General features: G+C 42.2%; 1 protein-coding gene across 1 annotated transcript in view; it reads left to right on the forward strand.

The window, feature by feature from the left end:
• The window catches only part of LOC140726141 (putative pre-mRNA-splicing factor ATP-dependent RNA helicase DHX32), a 142,758-nt gene that overhangs the window by 50,973 nt on the left and 71,461 nt on the right, over positions 1 to 20,324 (forward strand). The window contains exons 3-4 of the mRNA XM_073042115.1: positions 162 to 355; positions 15,537 to 15,921. Coding sequence (XP_072898216.1) covers positions 162 to 355; positions 15,537 to 15,921 — 579 coding nt within the window. The remainder of the gene's footprint in view (positions 1 to 161; positions 356 to 15,536; positions 15,922 to 20,324) is intronic.

The following is a 20,324-nucleotide window of genomic DNA, read 5'->3' on the forward strand; positions in this document are numbered from 1 at the left end:
ATAGGTCAAGACTAGTGAGATCTGGTTCATAGTATTTTTCCATAGCAAGTTATAGAAAAAGTATTAAGTTTTTCTTGTTAGTGCTCTAAAGTGGGACCAGCAAGTTAAACAAAATTAAACAATATGATGTGGTTGATGTTGTCATTGTTTTCCCTTATTAGATTTCCCAGTGGTGTGCTGAGTATGCCCTATCGGTCCAGTATCAACATGGAATGGTGGTCTGCACACAGCCCCACAGTCTGTCTGCCATGTGTTTAGCACAACGTGTAGCAGATGAATTGGACTTGAATGTAGGTCATGAAGTTGGGTACCGTGTTCCTTATGAAGACTGCTGCACCACCGAAACTGTTCTCAGGTCAGAATGTTTTATTTAATTTACTTAACACAGAAAACTACAAGACATGAGAGCAGAATTAGGTCACTTGGCCCATTGAATCTCCTCCGTCATTCCATCATGGCTGATTTATTATCCCTCTCAACTCTATTCTCCTACCTTCTCTCCATAACCTTTAATGCTCTGACGAAGCAAGAATCTATCGACCTCTTCTTTAAATACACTCATTGACATGGCCTTCACAACCATCCATGGCGATGAATTTCACAGATAGACCACCATGCAGCTAAATGGACATCCCTCTATTCTGAGGCTGTGCCTTCTGGTCTTAGACACACCCACAATAGGAAATATCTTCTTCAGAACCACACTATCTAGAGCTTTCAAAATTTGTTGTTTCATTAGACCATAAGACATAGGAGCAGAATTAGGCCATTTGGCCCATTGAGTCTGCTGCGCCATTCAATCATAGCTGATCCCTTTCCCCCCACTGAGCCCCACTCCCTTTAATGCCATGTCCAATCAAGAATCTTTCACTCTCTGCCTTAAATACACTCAATGACCTGGCCTCCACAGCTGCCTGTATTAACAAATTTCACAAATTTGCCACCCTCTGATTAAAGAAATGCTTACGCATCTGTTTTAAATGGACGCTTCTCTATCCTGAGGCCGTGCTCTCTTGTCCTAGACACCCACCATAGGAAACATTGTTTCCACATCTACTGCGTCTAGGCCTTTCAACATTCGATAAGTTTCAATGAGATGCCCCCTCATCCTTCTAAAATCCAGTAAGTACAGTCTTAGAGCTATCAAACATTCTTCGTATCATAAGCCTTTCATTCCCAGAATCATCCTTGTGAACCTCCTCTGAACCCTCTCCAATGCCAGCACAACTTTTCTTGGATGAGGAACCCAAAACAATACTCAAGGTGAGCCCTCACCAGTGCCTTATAAAGTTTCAGCATCACATCCCTGCTCTTGTATGCCAGACCTCTTGGAATGAATGCTAACTTTGTATTTGCCTTCCTTACCACTGACTCTACTACATGTTAACCTTTATGGTGTTTTGAATAAGGACTCCCAAGTCCCTTTACATTTCAGATTTTTGGATTTTCTCCCCATTCAGAAACTAGTTTGCACATTTATTTCTATTACCAAAGTGCATGACCATGCATTTTCGAACATTCTATTTCATTTGCCACTCTCTTGCCCATTCTCCTAATCTGTCTAAGTCCTTCTGCAGCCTACCTGTTTCCTCAACACTACCTGCTCCTCCATCAATCTTCATATCATCTGCAAACTTGTCAACAAGCCATCTATTCCATCATCTAAGTAATTGACATACAACATAAAAAGAAGCGGTCCCAACATCAATCCCTGCAGAACACTGCTAGTCACAACCATAAAAGTATCCTTTTATTCCTACTCACTGCCTCCTACCAATCAGCCAATTCTCTAACCATGTCAGTCACCTTCCTATAATACCATGGGCTCTAACATGGTAAGCAGCCTCTACCTTGTCAAAGGCCTTCTGAAAGTCAAAATATACAACATTCACTGCATCCCCTTTATCTATCCTACTTGTAATTTCCTCAAAGAATTCCAACAGGTTCATCAGGCAAGATTTTCCCTTGAGGAAACCATGCTGACATTGGCCTATTTTGTCCTGTGTCACCAAGTACTCCATGATCTCATCCTTAGCAATTGACTCTTAACATCTTCCCAACCACTGAGGTCAGGTTAGCTGGTCTATAATTTCCTTTCTGCTGCCTTCCATTTTTCTTAAAGAGTGAAGTGACATTTGCAATTTTCCAGTCCTCTGGACTCTGGCATAGTGCCAGTGATTCTTGAAAGATCATTACTAATGCCTCCACAATCTCTACTGCTCTTTCAGAACTCTAGGGTGCAGTTCATCTGGCCAGGGAGACTTATGTACACTTAGGTCTTTCAGCTTTTCGAGCACCTTCTCCCTTGTAATCGTAACTGCACTCACTTCTCTTCCCTCACACCCTTCAACACCTCACACTGCTAGTGTTTTCCACAGTGAAGACTAATGAAAACTACTCATTTAGTTCATCTGCCATCTCCTTGTCGCGCACTATTTTTTCTTCAGCCTCGTATTCTAGCAGTCCTATATCCACTATCATCTCTTTTTACACATTTGAAAAAGCTTTTACTATTCACTTTGATATTGCTTGCTAGCTTGCTTTCATTTTTCATCTTTTTGCTCCTAATGATTGTTTTAGTTACTGTCTGTAGGTTTTTTAAAGTTTCCCAATCCTCTCTCTTCCTGATAATTTTTGCTTTATTGTATGCCCTCTCTTTGCTTTTACTTTCCTTGTTAGCTATGGTTGTACTATTTTGCCATTTGAGTTTTTTTTGTTTTTTGAATACATCTATCCTGCACCTTCCTCATTTTTCCAGAAACTCACACCATTTCTGCTCTGCTGTCATCCCTGCCAGCATCTCCTTCCAATTTACTTTGGCCAATGCCTCTCTCACACCACTGTAATTTCCTTTACTTCACTGAAGTACTATGTTAGACTTTACTTTGTCCCTAGCAAATTTCAAGTTGAACTCAATCATATTGTGATCACTAACTCTTAAGGGTTCCTTTACCTTAAGCTCCCTAATCGCCACCGGTTCATTATATAACACCCAGTCCAATATAGCTGATCCCAAAGTAGGCTCAACAATAAACTGCTCCAAAAAGCCATTTTGCAGGCATTCAACAAACTCACTCTCTTGAGATCCATTACCAACCTGATTTTCCCAATCGACCTGCATGTTAAAATCTCCCATGACTATCATAGCATTGCCCTTTTGACACACCTTTTCTATTGAACATTGAATTCTCCAACTTCCGGTAATTCCCTCCCTCTCCCTTCCCCCATCCCAGTTTCACTCTGCCTCCTCCTCCAGCTGCTTATCACCTCTCTCATGATTGTGCCTTCTTCTACTACACAATGCTTTCACCTTACATTCCTTCTTCACTTTTCCTGCCTATCTCCTCCCTGCTTCCCCTCCCCCACACCTTGATCTTTCCTCTGATTGGTTTTTCACCTGACATCCACCAGCCTTCTCCTCCCCCCCCCCCCCAACCTTATTTATAAGGGCCCCTGCCCCCTCCTTCTTCAGTCCTGACGAAGAGTCTCGGCCCGAAACATTGACAGCTCATTTCCACGGATGCTGCCCGATCAGTAACAATCAACCAGAATAGGCCCCTTTATTCTGAATGTTCGCCTCCAGTCAATCAGCCAGTGCTCTATTCATGCTAGTATCTCTTCTATAGTACCATGCGCTGTTATGCAGCCTTGTGTGTGGCATCTTTTCGAAGGCCTTCTGTAAATCCAAGTAAACAACATCCACTGATCACAAAAGAGAGAAAATCTGCAGAAACCAGAAATCCAAGTAACACACATAAGTTGCTGGAGGAACTCGGCAGGCCAGGCAGCATCTATGGAAAAAAAAAGTACAGTTGATGTTTCAGGCCGAAGCCTTTATAATTTCCTTTCTTCTCCCTCACTCTCTCCTGACATTTGCAAATTTCTAGTCCTCCAGAACCATTCCATAATCCAGTGAGTCTTGAAATACCATTACTAATGCCTCCACAATATTTCCAGCTACCTCTTTTAGAACCCTCTGGTACAGTCCATATTATCTTGGTGATTTATCTGTCTTCAGACCTTTCAGCTTTCCAAGCATCTTCTCTTTAGTAAAAACTATTATACTCCCTCCTACCCCCTGGGGCTCTTGAATTTATGGCATACTGCTGGTGTCTTCCACAGTGAAGATTGATGCAAAATACTTATTAAGTTCAGCCGGCATTTCTTTGTTGCCCATTACTTCCTCTCCAGCATCATTTTTCAGCAGTCCAATATCCACCTTCGCATCTCTTTTACTCTTTATATATCTGAAAAATACTTTCAGTATCCTCTTTAATACTTTTGACTAGTTTACCTTCATATTTTGTATTTTCTCTCCTTATGCTTTTTTGTTAGTTGCTTTCTGTTGATTTTTAAAAGCATCCCACCTTTTTAGCTTTCCCACTAACTTTTGCAATATTATATGCCCTCTCTTGCTTTTATGCTGTCTTTGACTAACCTTGTCACCCATGGTTGTCTCATCCTCTCTTTAGAATATTCATATTTAGGAATATATATGTATCCTGCACCTTCCAAATTGCCCCCAGAAACTCCAGCCACTGTTGTGATGCCGTTATCTGTGCTAGTGTCCCCTTCCAATCAGTTTTGGCCAGCTCCTCTTGCGTGTCTCTGTAATTCCCTTTTCTCTACGTACTGTTACGTCTGACTTTAGCTTCTCCCTTTCAAACTGCAGGGTGAATTATATCATTATGATCTATCATATTAGAACTGGAAACTCAGATGGCTGAGGAAAAATATAGCATTCAAAATGCTGGAGGACTCAGCAGGTTAGGCAGCATCTATGAAAAGGAATAAGAGGTTGACGTTTTGGGCCAAGATCCTTCATCTTGTTCTTTTTTCTCCATAGCTGCTACCTGATCCACTGACTTCCTCTAGCATTTTGTATTGCTCCGTGTCCCAGTATCCACAATATCTCGTGTCTCAAAAGATAAAGCATAATTCTACCTTGAAATTTCTCAGAATCCTCCACAATACGTACAATAAGGAACACTGATACTGAAAGTAATGCTGATAAGGAATACTGAGCTGAACTGAAATATGCCTTTTGATTTTGAGTTTTATATTCTATGTTTATCGCTCTTTTTTGTTGCCTTTTGTACAATTTTTTTTGTGCTTGGATGGGTTTATTTTTCCTTCAACAGGTTCCATGGTTGTTCTTGTTTCGTGGCTGTCTGTGGGGAGGATTAATCTCAGGGCTGTATGCTGCATACATATTTTGAGAATTAATGGACTTTGAATGGTTAAAGTGGATTACTTTTAGAGGAATCGTACACATAAAATGCTGAAGGAACTCAGGAGGTCAGACAGCATATATGGGAAAAAATATAAAGCTACCAAGAGTTCACCAGGACCTTCAGAGGGCATTGGCTGTTTGTTTTTTTTTAAGGCAAAAATTAAAATAAAATTTAACACCTAATAGACTCCAAGCCGGCTGGTGGCACAGTGACACCAGCGCCAGACTCCGGAGTTCGATCCAGTCGGGCCGCTCCTGGACACACTTTCCATCCTGGCTGGGTTGAGCGTCAAGCTCGCAACTCGGCCTCGTATAAAAAAAAAACACTGCGCTGTGAGAAGGACGTGGGGGACCACTCACAGAATCTTTCCTCCAAGACAACCACTTGGAAAAAATAAGTGGTCGCCGAGGCTCTGGCAGAGTATGGCACACACACACAAAAAAAAATAGACTCCAAGCAATCTGTGGTTTTATCACATTATTTTACATGTCGAGTGCCTCAAAGTGCTTCACAAGTGTGTCAATAAAAAAAGCCTTCTGAGCACCACTATCATCTCTACTTTGATCAATATACTTCTCCTGGCAGCCCTTTCCAAGCATATATCACTCTCTGAAGAAATAAAACATGCCTGCACATCTCCTTTTAAACTTTCCCGTTCTCACCTTAAATAGATTTGTACACTGAGAAAAATATTGTCACTGCCAACCTTAACAGTGTATCTCAATTTTTTAAACATCTCTTCCCTTCAGTTTCTGACACTCTTAAGTTTGTTAAGTTAGCTTTATTTGTCACATATAGTGAAATGCGTTGCTTGCATCAAATCAGATCAGCAAGGATTGTGCTTGGTAGCCCACAAGTGTCACCAAGCTTCTGGCACCAGCGTAGCGTAGTACACATCAGACTTCCAATATAACTCGGAGTCCTGCCATGTGCAGAAGTTCGCTGATGACACGGCCATAGTGGGGTGTGTCAGGAATGGACAGGAGGAGGAGTATAGGAAACTGATACAGGACTTTGTGATATGGTGCAACTCAAACTACCTGCGTCTCAATATCACCAAGACCAAGGAGATGGTGGTGGACTTTAGGAGATCTAGGCCTCATATGGAGCCAGTGATCATTAATGGAGAATGTGTGGAGCAGGTTAAGACCTACAAGTATCTGGGAGTACAGTTAGACGAGAAGCTAGACTGGACTGCCAACACAGATGCCTTGTGCAGGAAGGCACAGAGTCGACTGTACTTCCTAAGAAGGTTGGCGTCATTCAATGTCTGCAGTGAGATGCTGAAGATGTTCTATAGGTCAGTTGTGGAGAGCGCCCTCTTCTTTGTGGTGGCATGTTGGGGAGGAAGCATTAAGAAGAGGGACGCCTCACGTCTTAATAAGCTGGTAAGGAAGGCGGGCTCAGTCGTGGGCAAAGTACTGGAGGGTTTAACATCGGTAGCTGAGCGAAGGGCGCTGAGTAGGCTACGGTCAATTATGGATAACTCTGAACATCCTCTACATAGCACCATCCAGAGACAGAGAAGCAGTTTCAGTGACAGGTTACTATCGATGCAATGCTCCTCAGACAGGATGAAGAGGTCAATACTCCCCAATGCCATTAGGCTTTACAATTCTACCGCCAGGACTTAAGAACTTTTTAAAAGCTATTATTAATGCTTTTTGAGATAGTGATTTAGATGCATATCATATTTTTTACTGAGTTAAGTATTGTATGTAATTAGTTTTGCTACAACAAGTGTATGGGACATTGGAAAAAAAGTTGAATTTCCCCATGGGGATGAATAAAGTATCTATCTATCTATCTAGCATATTCTGTCCTGAACTCTTCGTCTTTGGAATGTGGGAGGATACTGGAGGACTCAGAGGAAATCCATGTAGTGATGAATACAACATACAAGCTTGTTACAGACAGCAATGAGAATCAAAAACACAAGATTCTGCAGATGCTGGAAATCCAGAATAACACATACTGGAGGAACTCGGCAAGTCAGGCAGGAACAAGCAGTTGATGTTTTGGGCGAAGACTCTTCAGAACTGGAAAGGAAAAGGGAAGAAGCCAGAATAAAAAGAGGAGGGAAGCTCGGAGATGATAGGTGAAGCCAGGAAGGTGGTGGGAACTGGGGGTGGGGGGGGGGGCAGGTTGAAATAAGAAGCTGCAAAAATGATAGGTGGAAAATGTAAAGGGTTGAAGAAAAAGGAATCTGTCAGGAGAGGAGAGTGAACCGTAGGAGAAAGGGAAGGAGAGGGGCATTGAGGAGGTAATAGGCAGCTAAGGAGAAGAGAAAAGCTAAGAGGGGAGGCAGAGTGGAGAGTGGAAGGGGGAATGGGAAAAATTATTGGAAGTTGGAGAGATTGATGTTCATGCCATCAGTTTGGAGGTTGATCAGATGGAAAATGAGATGTTGCCCCTCCAACCTGAAAGTAGCTTGTTGCAGATGGAGAGAAGACACTTGTCAAAGCGCTCCCCTGGTATATATTTGGTCTCACCAATGTAGAGGAGACTTCATCTAGGGCACTGGATAGTATACGACCCCAACAGGTTTGCAGGTGAAGTGAGTTGAAGTGGAATTGAAACCTAGTTGGTCATTGCTGGTACTGTAAAGCGATTGAGTTTAACAATACACTACTGTGCTGCCCCTGCTCATACCCTGTAATCCAGGCTGCATCCCTGCATCCTGCACCTCTACTATACCTTCTCCAGAGCTGTCACATTCTTCCTGGAGTGACCATAATTGCACACAATGAATTGAATTTAATTGGGGATCATTTCAGCCATTGGTGTTCTGAAATCTCTGAAAATGTGGTTCTGCACCGATCAGCTGAAGCCTGATTGGCCCCATGACGGAAGTGACATCCTATAGATCAGACATTAATCTGTTGCTTCTTTGGGCATTAAGATCCAATTGCACTTTCAAAGCAGAGCAAACAGTTCTCATGGTGTATTGTCCAAGATTCCTGCTTCAATTAATAACCAAAATGTAAATGACAAATGCCAAACAAAGTGATGGAATCTAATGAAGTCAAAACCTCCACGGTAGAGAAGGTGATTCATGCTAAGCAAGTACACAAGTTCTTGGCACCAGATCCCCAAATTCACATGCTTGATCAACAGGATGGCTCTTCTGTCACTGCCGAATACTCTCAGTTCCACAGATTTAACATGGGCTGTATCAGTTTATAACTGGGTTTGAATCCTTTCAAACAGATACTAGTTACAGGGGAAAATCATTTGCCTTCCACACTGGTTAATCCGGTTTAAGCTTTCTCCAAGTTGCTCTGTTGTCAGTGGAATAGTGTAGCATTTCAAATGAGAACATTTGCAGTTATGATAATTAGATAACTCATATTCCCTCATTTCATGGTGATCTGCCATAATTTCTTCAGTGCTCTCCTCTAAGTCCTTCCCACCACTTATTGGTGCACTCTTGCAACCTCCCTCACTTGCTGGTGCACTGCTGTAATTCCCATAGCTGTCAAGGCACTCCCTGAATTCATTGTTCAGGAGTTGTAGCAAAGTGCGATTATAATCCATATATTTATTTATTAGTGTAAAGGAGAACAAAGTATCATTACTCTGGATTTGATGCTGCATAAAAAACACAACAAACATAATGAACAGAATAAAATAAAGCTATAAATATAAAATCAAGAAGTTACTTGTATATGTAGATTGTATATGCATAAAGTGATGCTAAGTGATGTGTATGTTGTGGTGGGGGCTAGTGGATGCATTAATGGGTGGACGTGTTGACTAGGCGATGACTTGGGAGACAACTGTTTTTGAGCCCAATGATATTGGCGTGAATGCTATATAGGCTCTTCCCTGATGGGAGTAAACCTAACAGTCCGCAAGTGGGTGAGTGGGATCCTTCATATTATTGCTGCCATTTTTCTGCCACCTTTCTGTATATATCTCCTTGATGACAGCTAGGCTGGTGCTGGTGATGCATTGGGCAGTTTTAACTACCTGTTTAAGATCCCTCCTGTCCACCGCAGTGCAGTTTCATACCACACAGTGATGCAACATGTTTGGAAGCTCTTCATTGCGCATTTGGAGAAGGTCATAAGTATTGCTGTGCATAGACTAGCTCTCTTCAGCCTGCTGAGGAAGCAGAGGCATTGGTTGCTATGTTATTGTCAGGATGGTGTAGCACTTAGAACACAGGACATAGAAAACCTACAGCACAATACAGGCCCTTCAGCCCACAAAGTTGTGCTGAGTATGTCCCTACCTTAGAAATTACTAGACTTCCCCATAGCCCTCTATTTTTCTAAGCTCTATGTACCTATCCAAAAGTCTCTTAAAAGACCCTATCGTATCTGCCTCCACTACCGTTGCCGGCAGCCCATTCCACGTACTCACCACTCTCTGAGTAAAAAAAAACTTACCCCTGACATCTCCTCTGTACCTACTCCCCAACACCTTAAACCTGTGTCCTCTTGTGGCAACCATTTCAGCCCTGGGAAAATGTCTCTGATTATCCACATGATCAATGCCTCTCATCATCTTATACACCTCAATCAGGTCACCTCTCATCCTCCGTCCTTCTAAGGAGAAAAGGCCAAGTTTACTGAACCTGTTTTCATAAGGCATGTTCCCCAATCCAGGCAACATCCTTGTAAATCTCCTCTGCACCCTTTCTATGGCTTCCACATCCTTCCTGTAGTGAGGCGACCAGAACTGAGCAGAATACTCCAAGTGGGGTCTGACCAGGGTCATAGGAGACAATTGTAATTACGATAATTTAACATCCATGTTCCCCTATTTCTTGGTGACTTCCTTTAATTTCTTCTAAATTAGAAATGCCCTCTTCTAAATCCCACCCATCATTTGCTGATGCACTCCTGTAACTTACCTCATTTGCTGGTGTCCTTCTGTAATTCCCCCAGCTGCCAAAGCACTCCCTAATTGAGAAAGCACTTTATTATAATGGTAATATTACTACAGCACCAGCGACCTGTGTTTGATTCTGCCTCTTCTGTAAGGAGTTTGTATGTTCTCCCCATGACTGCTTGCATTTCCTTCAGGTGCTTTCACATTCTGAAGACATACGGGTTAGTAGGTTAATTGGTCACATGGATGTAATTGGATGATGCAGGCTCATTGGGCCCGATGTGCCTGTTACTGTGCTGTATGTCTAAATAAAAACAAAAGAAAATCTTTTTTGTTCAGGAATTGTAGCAAAGTGCATTTATAACCAATTTATTTATGCATCAGTGGTTTATTTTATTTTACTCTCTACAGTACTGTGCAAAACTCTTGGGCACATGTATGTAGCTAGGGTGTCTAAGACTTTTGCACAATACTGTAGCAAATTTATGTATTGCACTGTACTGCTTCAGCCAAAAGAAAAATAAATTTCATGATGTGTGTGAGTGATGATAAACCTGATTCTGATATGGATCTCTATTGTGGAGAGTGGGAAAGCGGCAGAGAGAAGGGAATCATGGTCAGGAAGAGGGGAGGGAGTTGGAAGCATCAGAGACACATAGTATAATGATCATTAAATCAACTGTTTTGAATCAAAGGACCTTTCCTGGTGTCTCAGGACAGAGTGAGTCTGCACCCACACCAGCTCCCTAGATGTATAGTGCCTAAGACCTTTGCACAGTACTGTATTTCATTGCAATTATCATACTCTCCTTTAAGGTTTACTTAAGCCAAGAGCAAAACTGAGACTGTTTATCATTGTTCTCTCAGATGAGGTAATGGGTGTGTTGATAGTCATGAGGTTCCAAGTCTAATTATTAATAAGACCAGGCTGTGAACAGTTAACCTTTGCACTTGAACGATGCAAACCTTTCTGAAATCTCAGCGCAAAATATCAGCCTCAAATTTATTATGTAAAACATGCTGAGAAAATAATGGTTCTCTGAATGTTTATTGCTCTCGGTTCCTGTTTCAATATGCTAAGCTCAAGTCATCAATTGTGAAATTACTTCATCTGTAAAGATTAATGTTTACAGTCCATGCCGTACACACCCTCCTTCTCTACAGTGCTCTGAATTAATTTTACTTGGCTTCTTGCTGGGAGTCTGTAATGCTATAAGGTTTTTTTTTGCTCAGGTGATTTTATTCAATTTGTCCTCTTATTTTGATAGCAAAATCTTTTGTTTTAATTCAGAGAGATGAAAGGAAGAGGGTATACAACTTCTCAATTGTGCCATTTGGTAATGAAGTTGGTGAGAGGTATTAAAGTTCAGGAATAGTTATAATCCTTCAACCATGGATACTTTCAAGTATTCTACAACTCATGTTCTCAGTATTCGGTCCCTGTCCGGTCGTTTGTCTTCTCTTGTGCATTGGTTGTTTGTCAGTCTTTGTGTGTAGTTTTTCATTGATTCTATTGTATTTCTTTGTTCTACTGTGAATGCCTGCAAGAGAATGGATCCTGAAGTAATATACTGCGATATGTGCATTGTCTTGTAATTTACTTTGAAATGTAAGTTTGTATTTTATGGCTATTTATAGTTTATTTATTCTGTGTATTTATTGATTCAGCTGTTTCTTTGCTGTTTCCTTTCATGTAACTGGCCTATTTATGTTCAAGCACTGCACCTGATTGAAAATAAATCAAGTAGGAGAGGACAGAGCAGTACAGAGGTGGAAAAAGATTTTGAGGAATCTTATCCATTAATTCTTTTGGTCCTTCCATTCTCTTAATTTTACAACTTACTTTCCATTTCAAGAAATGCTTATGATGCCTTAAATAAAATTGTACAAGTTTTACTTGTCTAACCTTAACCGAGATTCCAAGCTTTTTGATGACAAGCTATATTTCTGGCTTAAAATAAAATGTTGTCTGTTCTGAGTTATCTGAGTTATATTCCTGATATAGTCCCTGATAACTTGAGCCCCTTGACCACTCAAACCTTTCCCGCTGATCTCCCTTCTGGCGCTTGCTTCTTCTGGAAACAAGACTAGTGCTATACCTGCCCTTACAGCTCCTTCCTTACCATCATTCAATGCCCCAAACTGTCCTTCCAGGTGAGGCGACACTTCACCTGTGAAACTTCGGATGGTCTACTGTATCCAGTACTCCTGGCGAGGTTTCCTCCATGTAGACAAGACCCGATTTGGATTGGGAACCGCTTTGTTGTACATCTTTGCTCCGTCCTGACAAGAGTTGGGTTTTCCTGATGGCCTCTGGTTTTAATTCTCCTTATTCCCATTCCGACATTTTGGTCCGTAGCCTTTTCTGTTGCCATGATAAAGGCCATTCTCAGGTTGGAAGAGCAACACCCAACGTGATGAAATGAGCATCAATGTTTCTATCTTCCAGTAATTTTTACCCTCCCCCTTCTCTTTTTCATTCCCTATTCTGGCTCCCCTCTTACTCATTCTCTTCTCTTTGCCTTCCCAATACCTCTGGTTCCTCTCCTCCTTCCCTTTCTTACATGGTCCACTCTCTTACCAGGTTCCTCCATCTTCAGTCCTTTACCTTTTCCACCTATCATTTACCAGCTCCTCACTTCATCCGTCCCTCCCCCACCTATTGACCTACCCCCAACCTGGCTTCACCTATCACTTGCTGGCTTGTACTCCTTCCCTCTTTCCAACCCCCTCCCCGCCTTCTTATTCTAGCATCTTCTCCCTTCCTCTCTAGTCCCGATGAAGGATCTCTGCCTGAAACATTGTCTGTTTATTTCTCTCCATAGATGTTGTCTGCCCTGCTGAGTTCCTCTAGCAGTTTGTGTGTGTTGGTCCGATTTCCAGCATCTGCAGATTTTCTCTTGTTTAAGAATTTGTTTGTGTTGATGTTGATGACCATTCTTCTAGGCAAAATTATTGGTCTCTGCAATCATCGTAGTCATTGATGCTGTTAATTCAATTTTTTTTTTATTTTTGTAGTACATCTCTTCCCTTCCCAATGTTAATAAAGGAACACAGCGGCTTGGTCTAGATTGTAGGAAGTAGTGACATAACTTAAGTATTTTGGAGCTGACCAAAGTCAGCCTTCTAGATGTTGTTGGCCCCTACTTACTTTGGCCTTGCTTGGGTAGCATCATTAGTCAGCAAGTTGAATACTGCATAATTTTAATTGTTGAGCATAAGTTCTTAATTGCGACCGGATTTTTGATGAAGCTGTGGCCTAAAACAACAAATGCCATGACAACTGATTCTCAGGTTTATGATCAGAAAATTATTGTCTCAGGTTTAATACACAAAATGTGTTATTTTGTGACAGCAGTACAGTGCAGTCATAAGTTGCTGTAAATTATAAAACAAATACAAATAACTAAAACAAATGGGATAATAAAGTATTGTTCACAGACTGATGGACAGTTTGGAAATCTGATGATGAAGGGGAAGAAGCTGTTCCCAACTCATTGAGTTTGAGTGTTCAGGCTCCTGTACCTTTCTCTCTGACAGTATTAATAAGAAGAAGGTCCATCATGGGTAGTAAGGGTCTTTGGGGAGGTTTGCCACCTGCCTGAGGCATGAACTCCAGACTGTGTATTGGTCTTATGCAAAGCATTCCCTTTGACATCACTGTCTATGTATTGATTGGGGATGGGATTTCCTGGTATTCACTAGTTTCATGTTTAACTTTTTCTTGGGGCACATCTTTAAAACAAGATTTCTGTGATGTCAGGATAGGAACAGCTCCCTAAGTCTGTTATCTGTAAGTTTTTAATTTAAAAGTGCTTGCTTGCTTATCTTACTTTATTAACTCAAGTTAGATTTCTCTGACTTTCAGTAATTTCTCCCCCCTCTCTCTTAGCTCATTTTCAATTCCTTATTCTGGCTCCCCTCTCACCCCTTCTCTTCTCCACACCTGCTTATCGCCTCCCGCTGGTGCCCCCCTCCTTCCTTTTCTCCCATGGTCCACTGTCCTGGTCCTGTCAGATGATTCTTCCTTCAACCCTCTACCTCTTTCACCTATCACCTCCCGTCTCCTCCCTGACCCACCCATCTTATACCCTCACCCATCACTGCCTGCTTGTACTCTTTTCCCTCCCTCCCTTCTTCTCATTCCAGCTTCTCTTCCCTTCCTTTTCAGTCCTGGTGAAGGTTCTCAGCCCAGACTGTTTATTCCTCTCCATAGACCTGCTGAGTTCCTCCAGCACTTTGTGATGCTGTGGATTTCCAGCATCTGCAGAATCTCTTCTGTTTATTATTAACTCAGCACTTCATTATTGTTTTGCAGCATTCCCAGATTTGTAGGATATTTTTTATTCTAGTTTATGAAATTTTCCACATGCGCTCGCACACAGGTGCCTTGTGCGTGTTCTCACCTTTGTGGGTGGTGTGTATGTGTATTTTTCCTTCAATCATGGGTCCTCTATCAGAGGCCTGGGAGCTTGAGGTTTCAGTGCAGTATCCTTGCTGTTCTGGACCGAGATCTCAGTTGATGTTCCCGGGATTTGTTTGAGCCACTCTCTCAGCTGTCACGGCTCCAAGTGCTTCTGTCACCACTGGGATTACTGTGGCTTTAACCTTCCACATCCTTTCACTCTGCTCTTTCTAGCCCTGGTATTTCTCCAGTTTCTCATTCTTTCTTCCTGATATTACTGTCATTCGAGATTGTCACATCTATATCCATAGAAACATAGAAAACCTACAGCACAATACAGGCCCTCTGGCCCACAATGCTGTGCCAAACATGTATGTACTTTAGAAATTACCTATGGTTACCCATAGCCCTCTATTTTTCTAAGCTCCATGTACCTATCCAGGAGTCTCTTAAAAGACCCTATCGTATCCGCCTCCACCACTGTCGCCAGCAGCCTATTACGTGTACTCACCATTCTCTGTGTCTATATAAAAAAAACTTACCCCTGACATCTCCTCTGTACCTACTTTCAAGCACCTTGAAACTGTGTTTTCTCGTGTCAGCCATTTCAGCCCTGGGAAAAAACCTCTGACTATCCACACAGTCAGTGCCTCTCATCATCTTATACACCTCTATCAGGTCACCTCTCATCCTCCGTTCCTCCAAGGAAAAAAGGCCAAGTTCACTCAACCTATTCTCATAAGGCATGCTCCCCAATCCAGGCAACATCCTTGTAAATCTCCTCTGCACCTTTTCTATGGCTTCCACATCCTTCCTGCAGTGAGGTGACCGGAACTGAGCACAGTATTCCAAGTGGGGTCTGACCAGGGTCCTATATAGCTGTAACTTACATTTTTCAAAATTTTTTTCCAGATTTCATGACCTATGTCAGTGATAATATGTCTTATGGTCTTAAAATAAATCTGATTCTGGCCTCTATGTTAGAATACTGCGATAAGTTATTGAATGTATTCAGCATGGGATATGTTTTAAAATCAAAGCCTTTCTCTCTTCGACAGGTACTGTACAGATGATATATTGCTCTGTGAAATGATGTCTGATCCCTTGTTGCATCACTATGGAGTTATAATTATTGATGAAGCCCATGAACGAACCGTGGCAAGTGACGTGCTCCTTGGTTTATTGAAAGACTTGCCAAAGCAGAGGCCAGAGCTGAAGGTTGTCATCATCACAGCACCATACCTGGCAGACAGGCTGGGAAGTTACTATCCTGGTGTGCCTTTTGTTAAAGTAGAGGATGTCGCAGAAAATTTGTTTCCCGTGGATGTCAGATACAGAGATGGACAGTTCAAGGATAGTGTCTCAGCTGCTTCACAAACGGTACTGGATATCCACAGGAAGGGAGAAGAGGGCAACATCATTGTCTTCCTGGCCAATGAAAAGGTAGGTGTTCTTACTTGTAAAACAATTAACTTGGGTATTGTGAAACTGGTTTGAGGGGATTTGATTTTCATCCCTGTTGTCTGGGAGAAGGATCAAACCAGACTATGTGAAAGCATTCACCCTAGAAGTTTATCCAAGCCAGCTGATTCCCTTGTATTCCTGCATGTGACAATGTTTGATAAAGAATGGCTGGAAAACTATGGTAAAGTGATTTACATTTCAGTGACAAGGTTAACCTGAAATTTATGTTCTCCAATTTATATAGTTCGAGATAATATAGAACAAATGTACTTGTTAAATTGATCAAAATCTCAGTATTGTCAGTATTCCAGTACTTAACACAAGAGATTCTGCTGATGCTGAAAATCCAGAGTAACACACAGAAAATCATGGAGGAACTCAGCAGGTCGGGCAGCATATACGGAGGCCAAATTTTAGGCCAAGACCTTTCACCCATGGCTGTGTCTCCACCCACAGCTCCAATATACTAATTAAATTTGCTAATGATACATTGATTGGCCTTAAATAATAACAAGGCAGCCTACAGAGAAGAAATCATCACCCTGACACAGTGATGTCAAGAAAACAACCTCTCCCTCAACGTCGCAAAAACAAAGTAGCTGGTTGTGGACTACAGGAGGAATGGGGACAGGCTAACCCCTATTGACGTCATTGGATCTGGGGTGGAGGGTGTCTCATGTGGTCTGTACATACCGGCTGTGTGGTGAAAAAGGCACAACATTGCCTCTTTCTACTTAGACGGTTGAAGAAGTTTGGTATGGGCTCTCAAATCCTAAAAGCTTTCTACAGGGGAACAATTACGAGCATCCTGACTGGCTGCCTCACTGTTTAGTATGGGAACTGTACTTCCTTCTATCGCAGGACTCTGCAGAGCGTGCTTCAAACAGCCCAGTGCATCTGTAGGTGTGAACTTCCTACTATTCAGGACATTTACAGAGACAGATGTGTAAAAAGGAATTATTGGGGACCAGAGTCACCCCAACCTTAAACTGTTCCAGATGCAACCATCTGGAAAACAGTATCGCATCATAACAGCCAGGACCAAAAAGCTCCAGGGCAGCTTCCTCCACCAGGCCATCAGACTGATTAATTCACGTTGATACAATTGTATTTCTATGCTTTTCTGACTGTCCTGTTGTATCTCCTGTCGATAAATTGCATACTGCACATTTAGACGGAGACATAACATAAAGAATTTTACTCCTCATGTATGTGAAGGATATAAGAAATAAAGTCAATTCAATTCAATGTGCAGAGGAGATTTACAAGGATGTTGCCTGGATTGGGGAGCATGCCTTATGAGAAGAGGTTGAGTGAACTCGGCCTTTTCTTCTTGGAGTGACGGAAGACGAGAGGTGACCTGATAGAGGTGTATAAGATTATGAGAGGCATTGATCGTGTGGATAGTCAGAGGCTTTTTCCCAGGGCTGAAATGGTTGCTACAAGAAGACACAGGTTTAAGGTGCTGGGGAGTAGGTACAGAGGAGATGTCGGGGGTAACTTTTTTACTCAGAGAGTGGTGAGTGTGTGGAATGGGCTGCCGGCAACGGTGGTGGAGGCAGATACAATAGGGTTTTTTAAGAGACTTTTGGATAGGTACATGGAGCTTAGAAAAATAGAGGGCTATAGGTAAGCCTAGTAATTTCTAAGGTAGGGACATGTTTGGCACAACTTTGTGGGCTGAAGAGTCTGTATTGTGCTGTAGGTTTTCTATGTTTCATCAGGACTGGTACGGAAAGGAAATGAAGCCAGAATGAGAAGGTGGGGGGAAGAGGAGGAGGAGCAGTACAAGTTGACAGGTAATAGATGGGACTAGGTGAGCGTAAAAGTGGGTGGGTGGGCAAGTGGAAGTGATATGGGAATCTGGAAGATGGTAGATGGAAGAGATAAATGGCTGAAGAAGGAGGAATCTGGTAGGAGAGGAGAGTGGACCATGGGAGAAAGGGAAGGAAGAGAGGTGGTGATAGGCAGGTGAGGAGAAGAGAAGGGGTAAGTAAGGGAGCTAGAATTGTGAGCCAGTGTTGCTCTGGATTTCTGGCACCTGCAGAATCTCTTGTGCTTGTGACTAAATGGCCTGGTTGAGTTGAATCCAAAAATGTCAAATGAAATTTAATCCAGAGAAGAGTATGTTGGTGCATTTAGGAATAATAGTCAAAGGAAACTGAAGTGTACATGCACTTGAATGCAGGAGTGTAGGTGAACTCTTCTCTCATTATAGATAAGCTACAGTTACACTGAAGAATATGCAGAGCAGATGTAAGATGTTGCCAGGACTGAGAAATTTTGAGAATGATGAAAGATTGGATGAGCTAGGGTTGATTCTATGAAGTCATGGAGGCTGAGAAGCACTTAAGTTATGAGGGACCAGAACAGGTGAAGAGGAAGAATGTATTCCTGGGTAGGCAGGTGATAAATCAGAATTTGTAGATTTAATGTAATTTTGGTGAGGTTGTGTGTGTTAGAAGGTTTAAAAAAAGGAACAATATTTGTACTGGAGCATGACGGAAGATCTGGAACTCACTACCGGAAAGGATGATGGAGCCCGAAGGCCTCATAACATTGAGATGCTGGAGTATGAGAAACAATGATCTATACGCTGGAGTAACCCAATGGGTCGAGCAACATCTGTTGGGGGAAGTAGGGGAGGTATTCGGAATTGCAGTCTGTGGAGGCCAGTTGATATTCAATGTTTCGAATTTGTCACTTTGTCACTCAGAGTTTCGATCCAAAGCGTTGAATGTCTCTTTGTCTCCATTGATGTTGCCTGACCCGCTGAGTTCCTCCAGCAGTTTGCTTTTCTTTGCTCCAGATTCTGGCATCTGTAGCCTCTTGCGTCTCTCCACTTAAAATTCTTGAGACATTGTGATTTCTGGTACAGTAGACATTGTACTGGAAGGTGAGATTATGCCATGTGGCTCTTTACAGACTAACACAGGCTGATTAAACCCATAAAACTAAAAGACGTATGAGCAGATTGGGCCATTTGGCTCATTGACTCTGCTCCGTCATTTCATGATGGCTGATTTATTAACACTCTCAATCTAATTCTCCTGCCTTCTCCCTGTAACCTTTGATGCTCTGACTAGCCAAGACCTATCAACCTCAGCTTTAAATATACTCCATGAATTGGCCACCACTGCTGTGCATGGCATTGTATGCTCCATGACAGGCTGCTGCGATTCAACAAATCAAAATTCTCACCAGTGTTTCAGGGTGCATCTGCAAAAATTTGAAGGAGTCATACCAAGTCTTCAAGTTCAAGTTCAACTACCATTCAACCATACATTATTACAGCTGAACAAAAGTGTTTCTCTGGGGCGAAGGTGTAAGACGTATGCAGAACAACATACAGCACATTCAAGATAGCAAGCATACAGTCAGGCAAAAAAAAGTGTGTGTGTGTCTTCTCTCCTCTCTCAGGTGTGCGGGAAAAAAAACATCGAGCAAACAGCACAAAGTGAAAAAATAACACAAAACATTAAAGATCAAGTTGTAAGTCTCCAAAAGTGAGTGCACAGCCATGAGCTGCTGAGGCAGGTAAAGACAGTCCAAGAGCTGATCCCCAAGGCCACAGCTGCCAAGTCAGTCAGTTTAGCGCTGTGGTGAAGATTGCAAACCTTGATCAAATCATGTAGCTAGTAAAACGCATTCAGCATTGCGGACCGCAGCTGAAAGTGAGTCCACAACCATAATCTACTGAGGCGATCAAATCTTGTGGTGTGAAATATACATTCCGGGAAAGTAGAGGGTGACAACCTTTTTTCCTTTGTGTGCTAGTAGCAAAAGACATGTCCGCATGCATGCGCACACACATAGAAACATAGAAAACATAGAAAATAGGTGCAGGAGTAGGCCATTCGGCTCTTCGAGCCTGCACCGCCATTCAGTATGATCATGGCTGATCATCCAACTCAGAACCCTGTACCTGCTTTCTCTATTCACACCTTTAGAGGGAACATTGCTCTTGGATCATCGTGCAGTTCATTGTCTACCTTTACTCAAGTCAAGTCACTTTTTATTGTCATTTGACCATAACTGCTGGTTTTTCAGGACCATGGTGCTACATGAAACAGTACAAAAACTACACTGAACTATGTAAAAACAACACAGAAAAAAATACTACACTAGACTACAGACCTAACCAGGACTGCATAAAGTGCACAAAACAGTGCAGGCATTATAATAAATAATAAACAAGACAATAGGCACAGTACACATAAAATGCTGGTGCAACACAGCAGGCCAGGCAGCATCTATAGGGAGAAGCGCTGTCGACGTTTTGGGCCGAGACCCTTCGTCAGGACTAACTGAAAGGAAAGATAGTAAGAGATTTGAAAGGGGGAGGGGAAAATGCGAAATGATAGGAGAAGACCGGAGAGGGT

Source organism: Hemitrygon akajei, chromosome 4 (genome assembly GCF_048418815.1).
Source record: "Hemitrygon akajei chromosome 4, sHemAka1.3, whole genome shotgun sequence".
NCBI lineage: Eukaryota > Metazoa > Chordata > Chondrichthyes > Myliobatiformes > Dasyatidae > Hemitrygon > Hemitrygon akajei.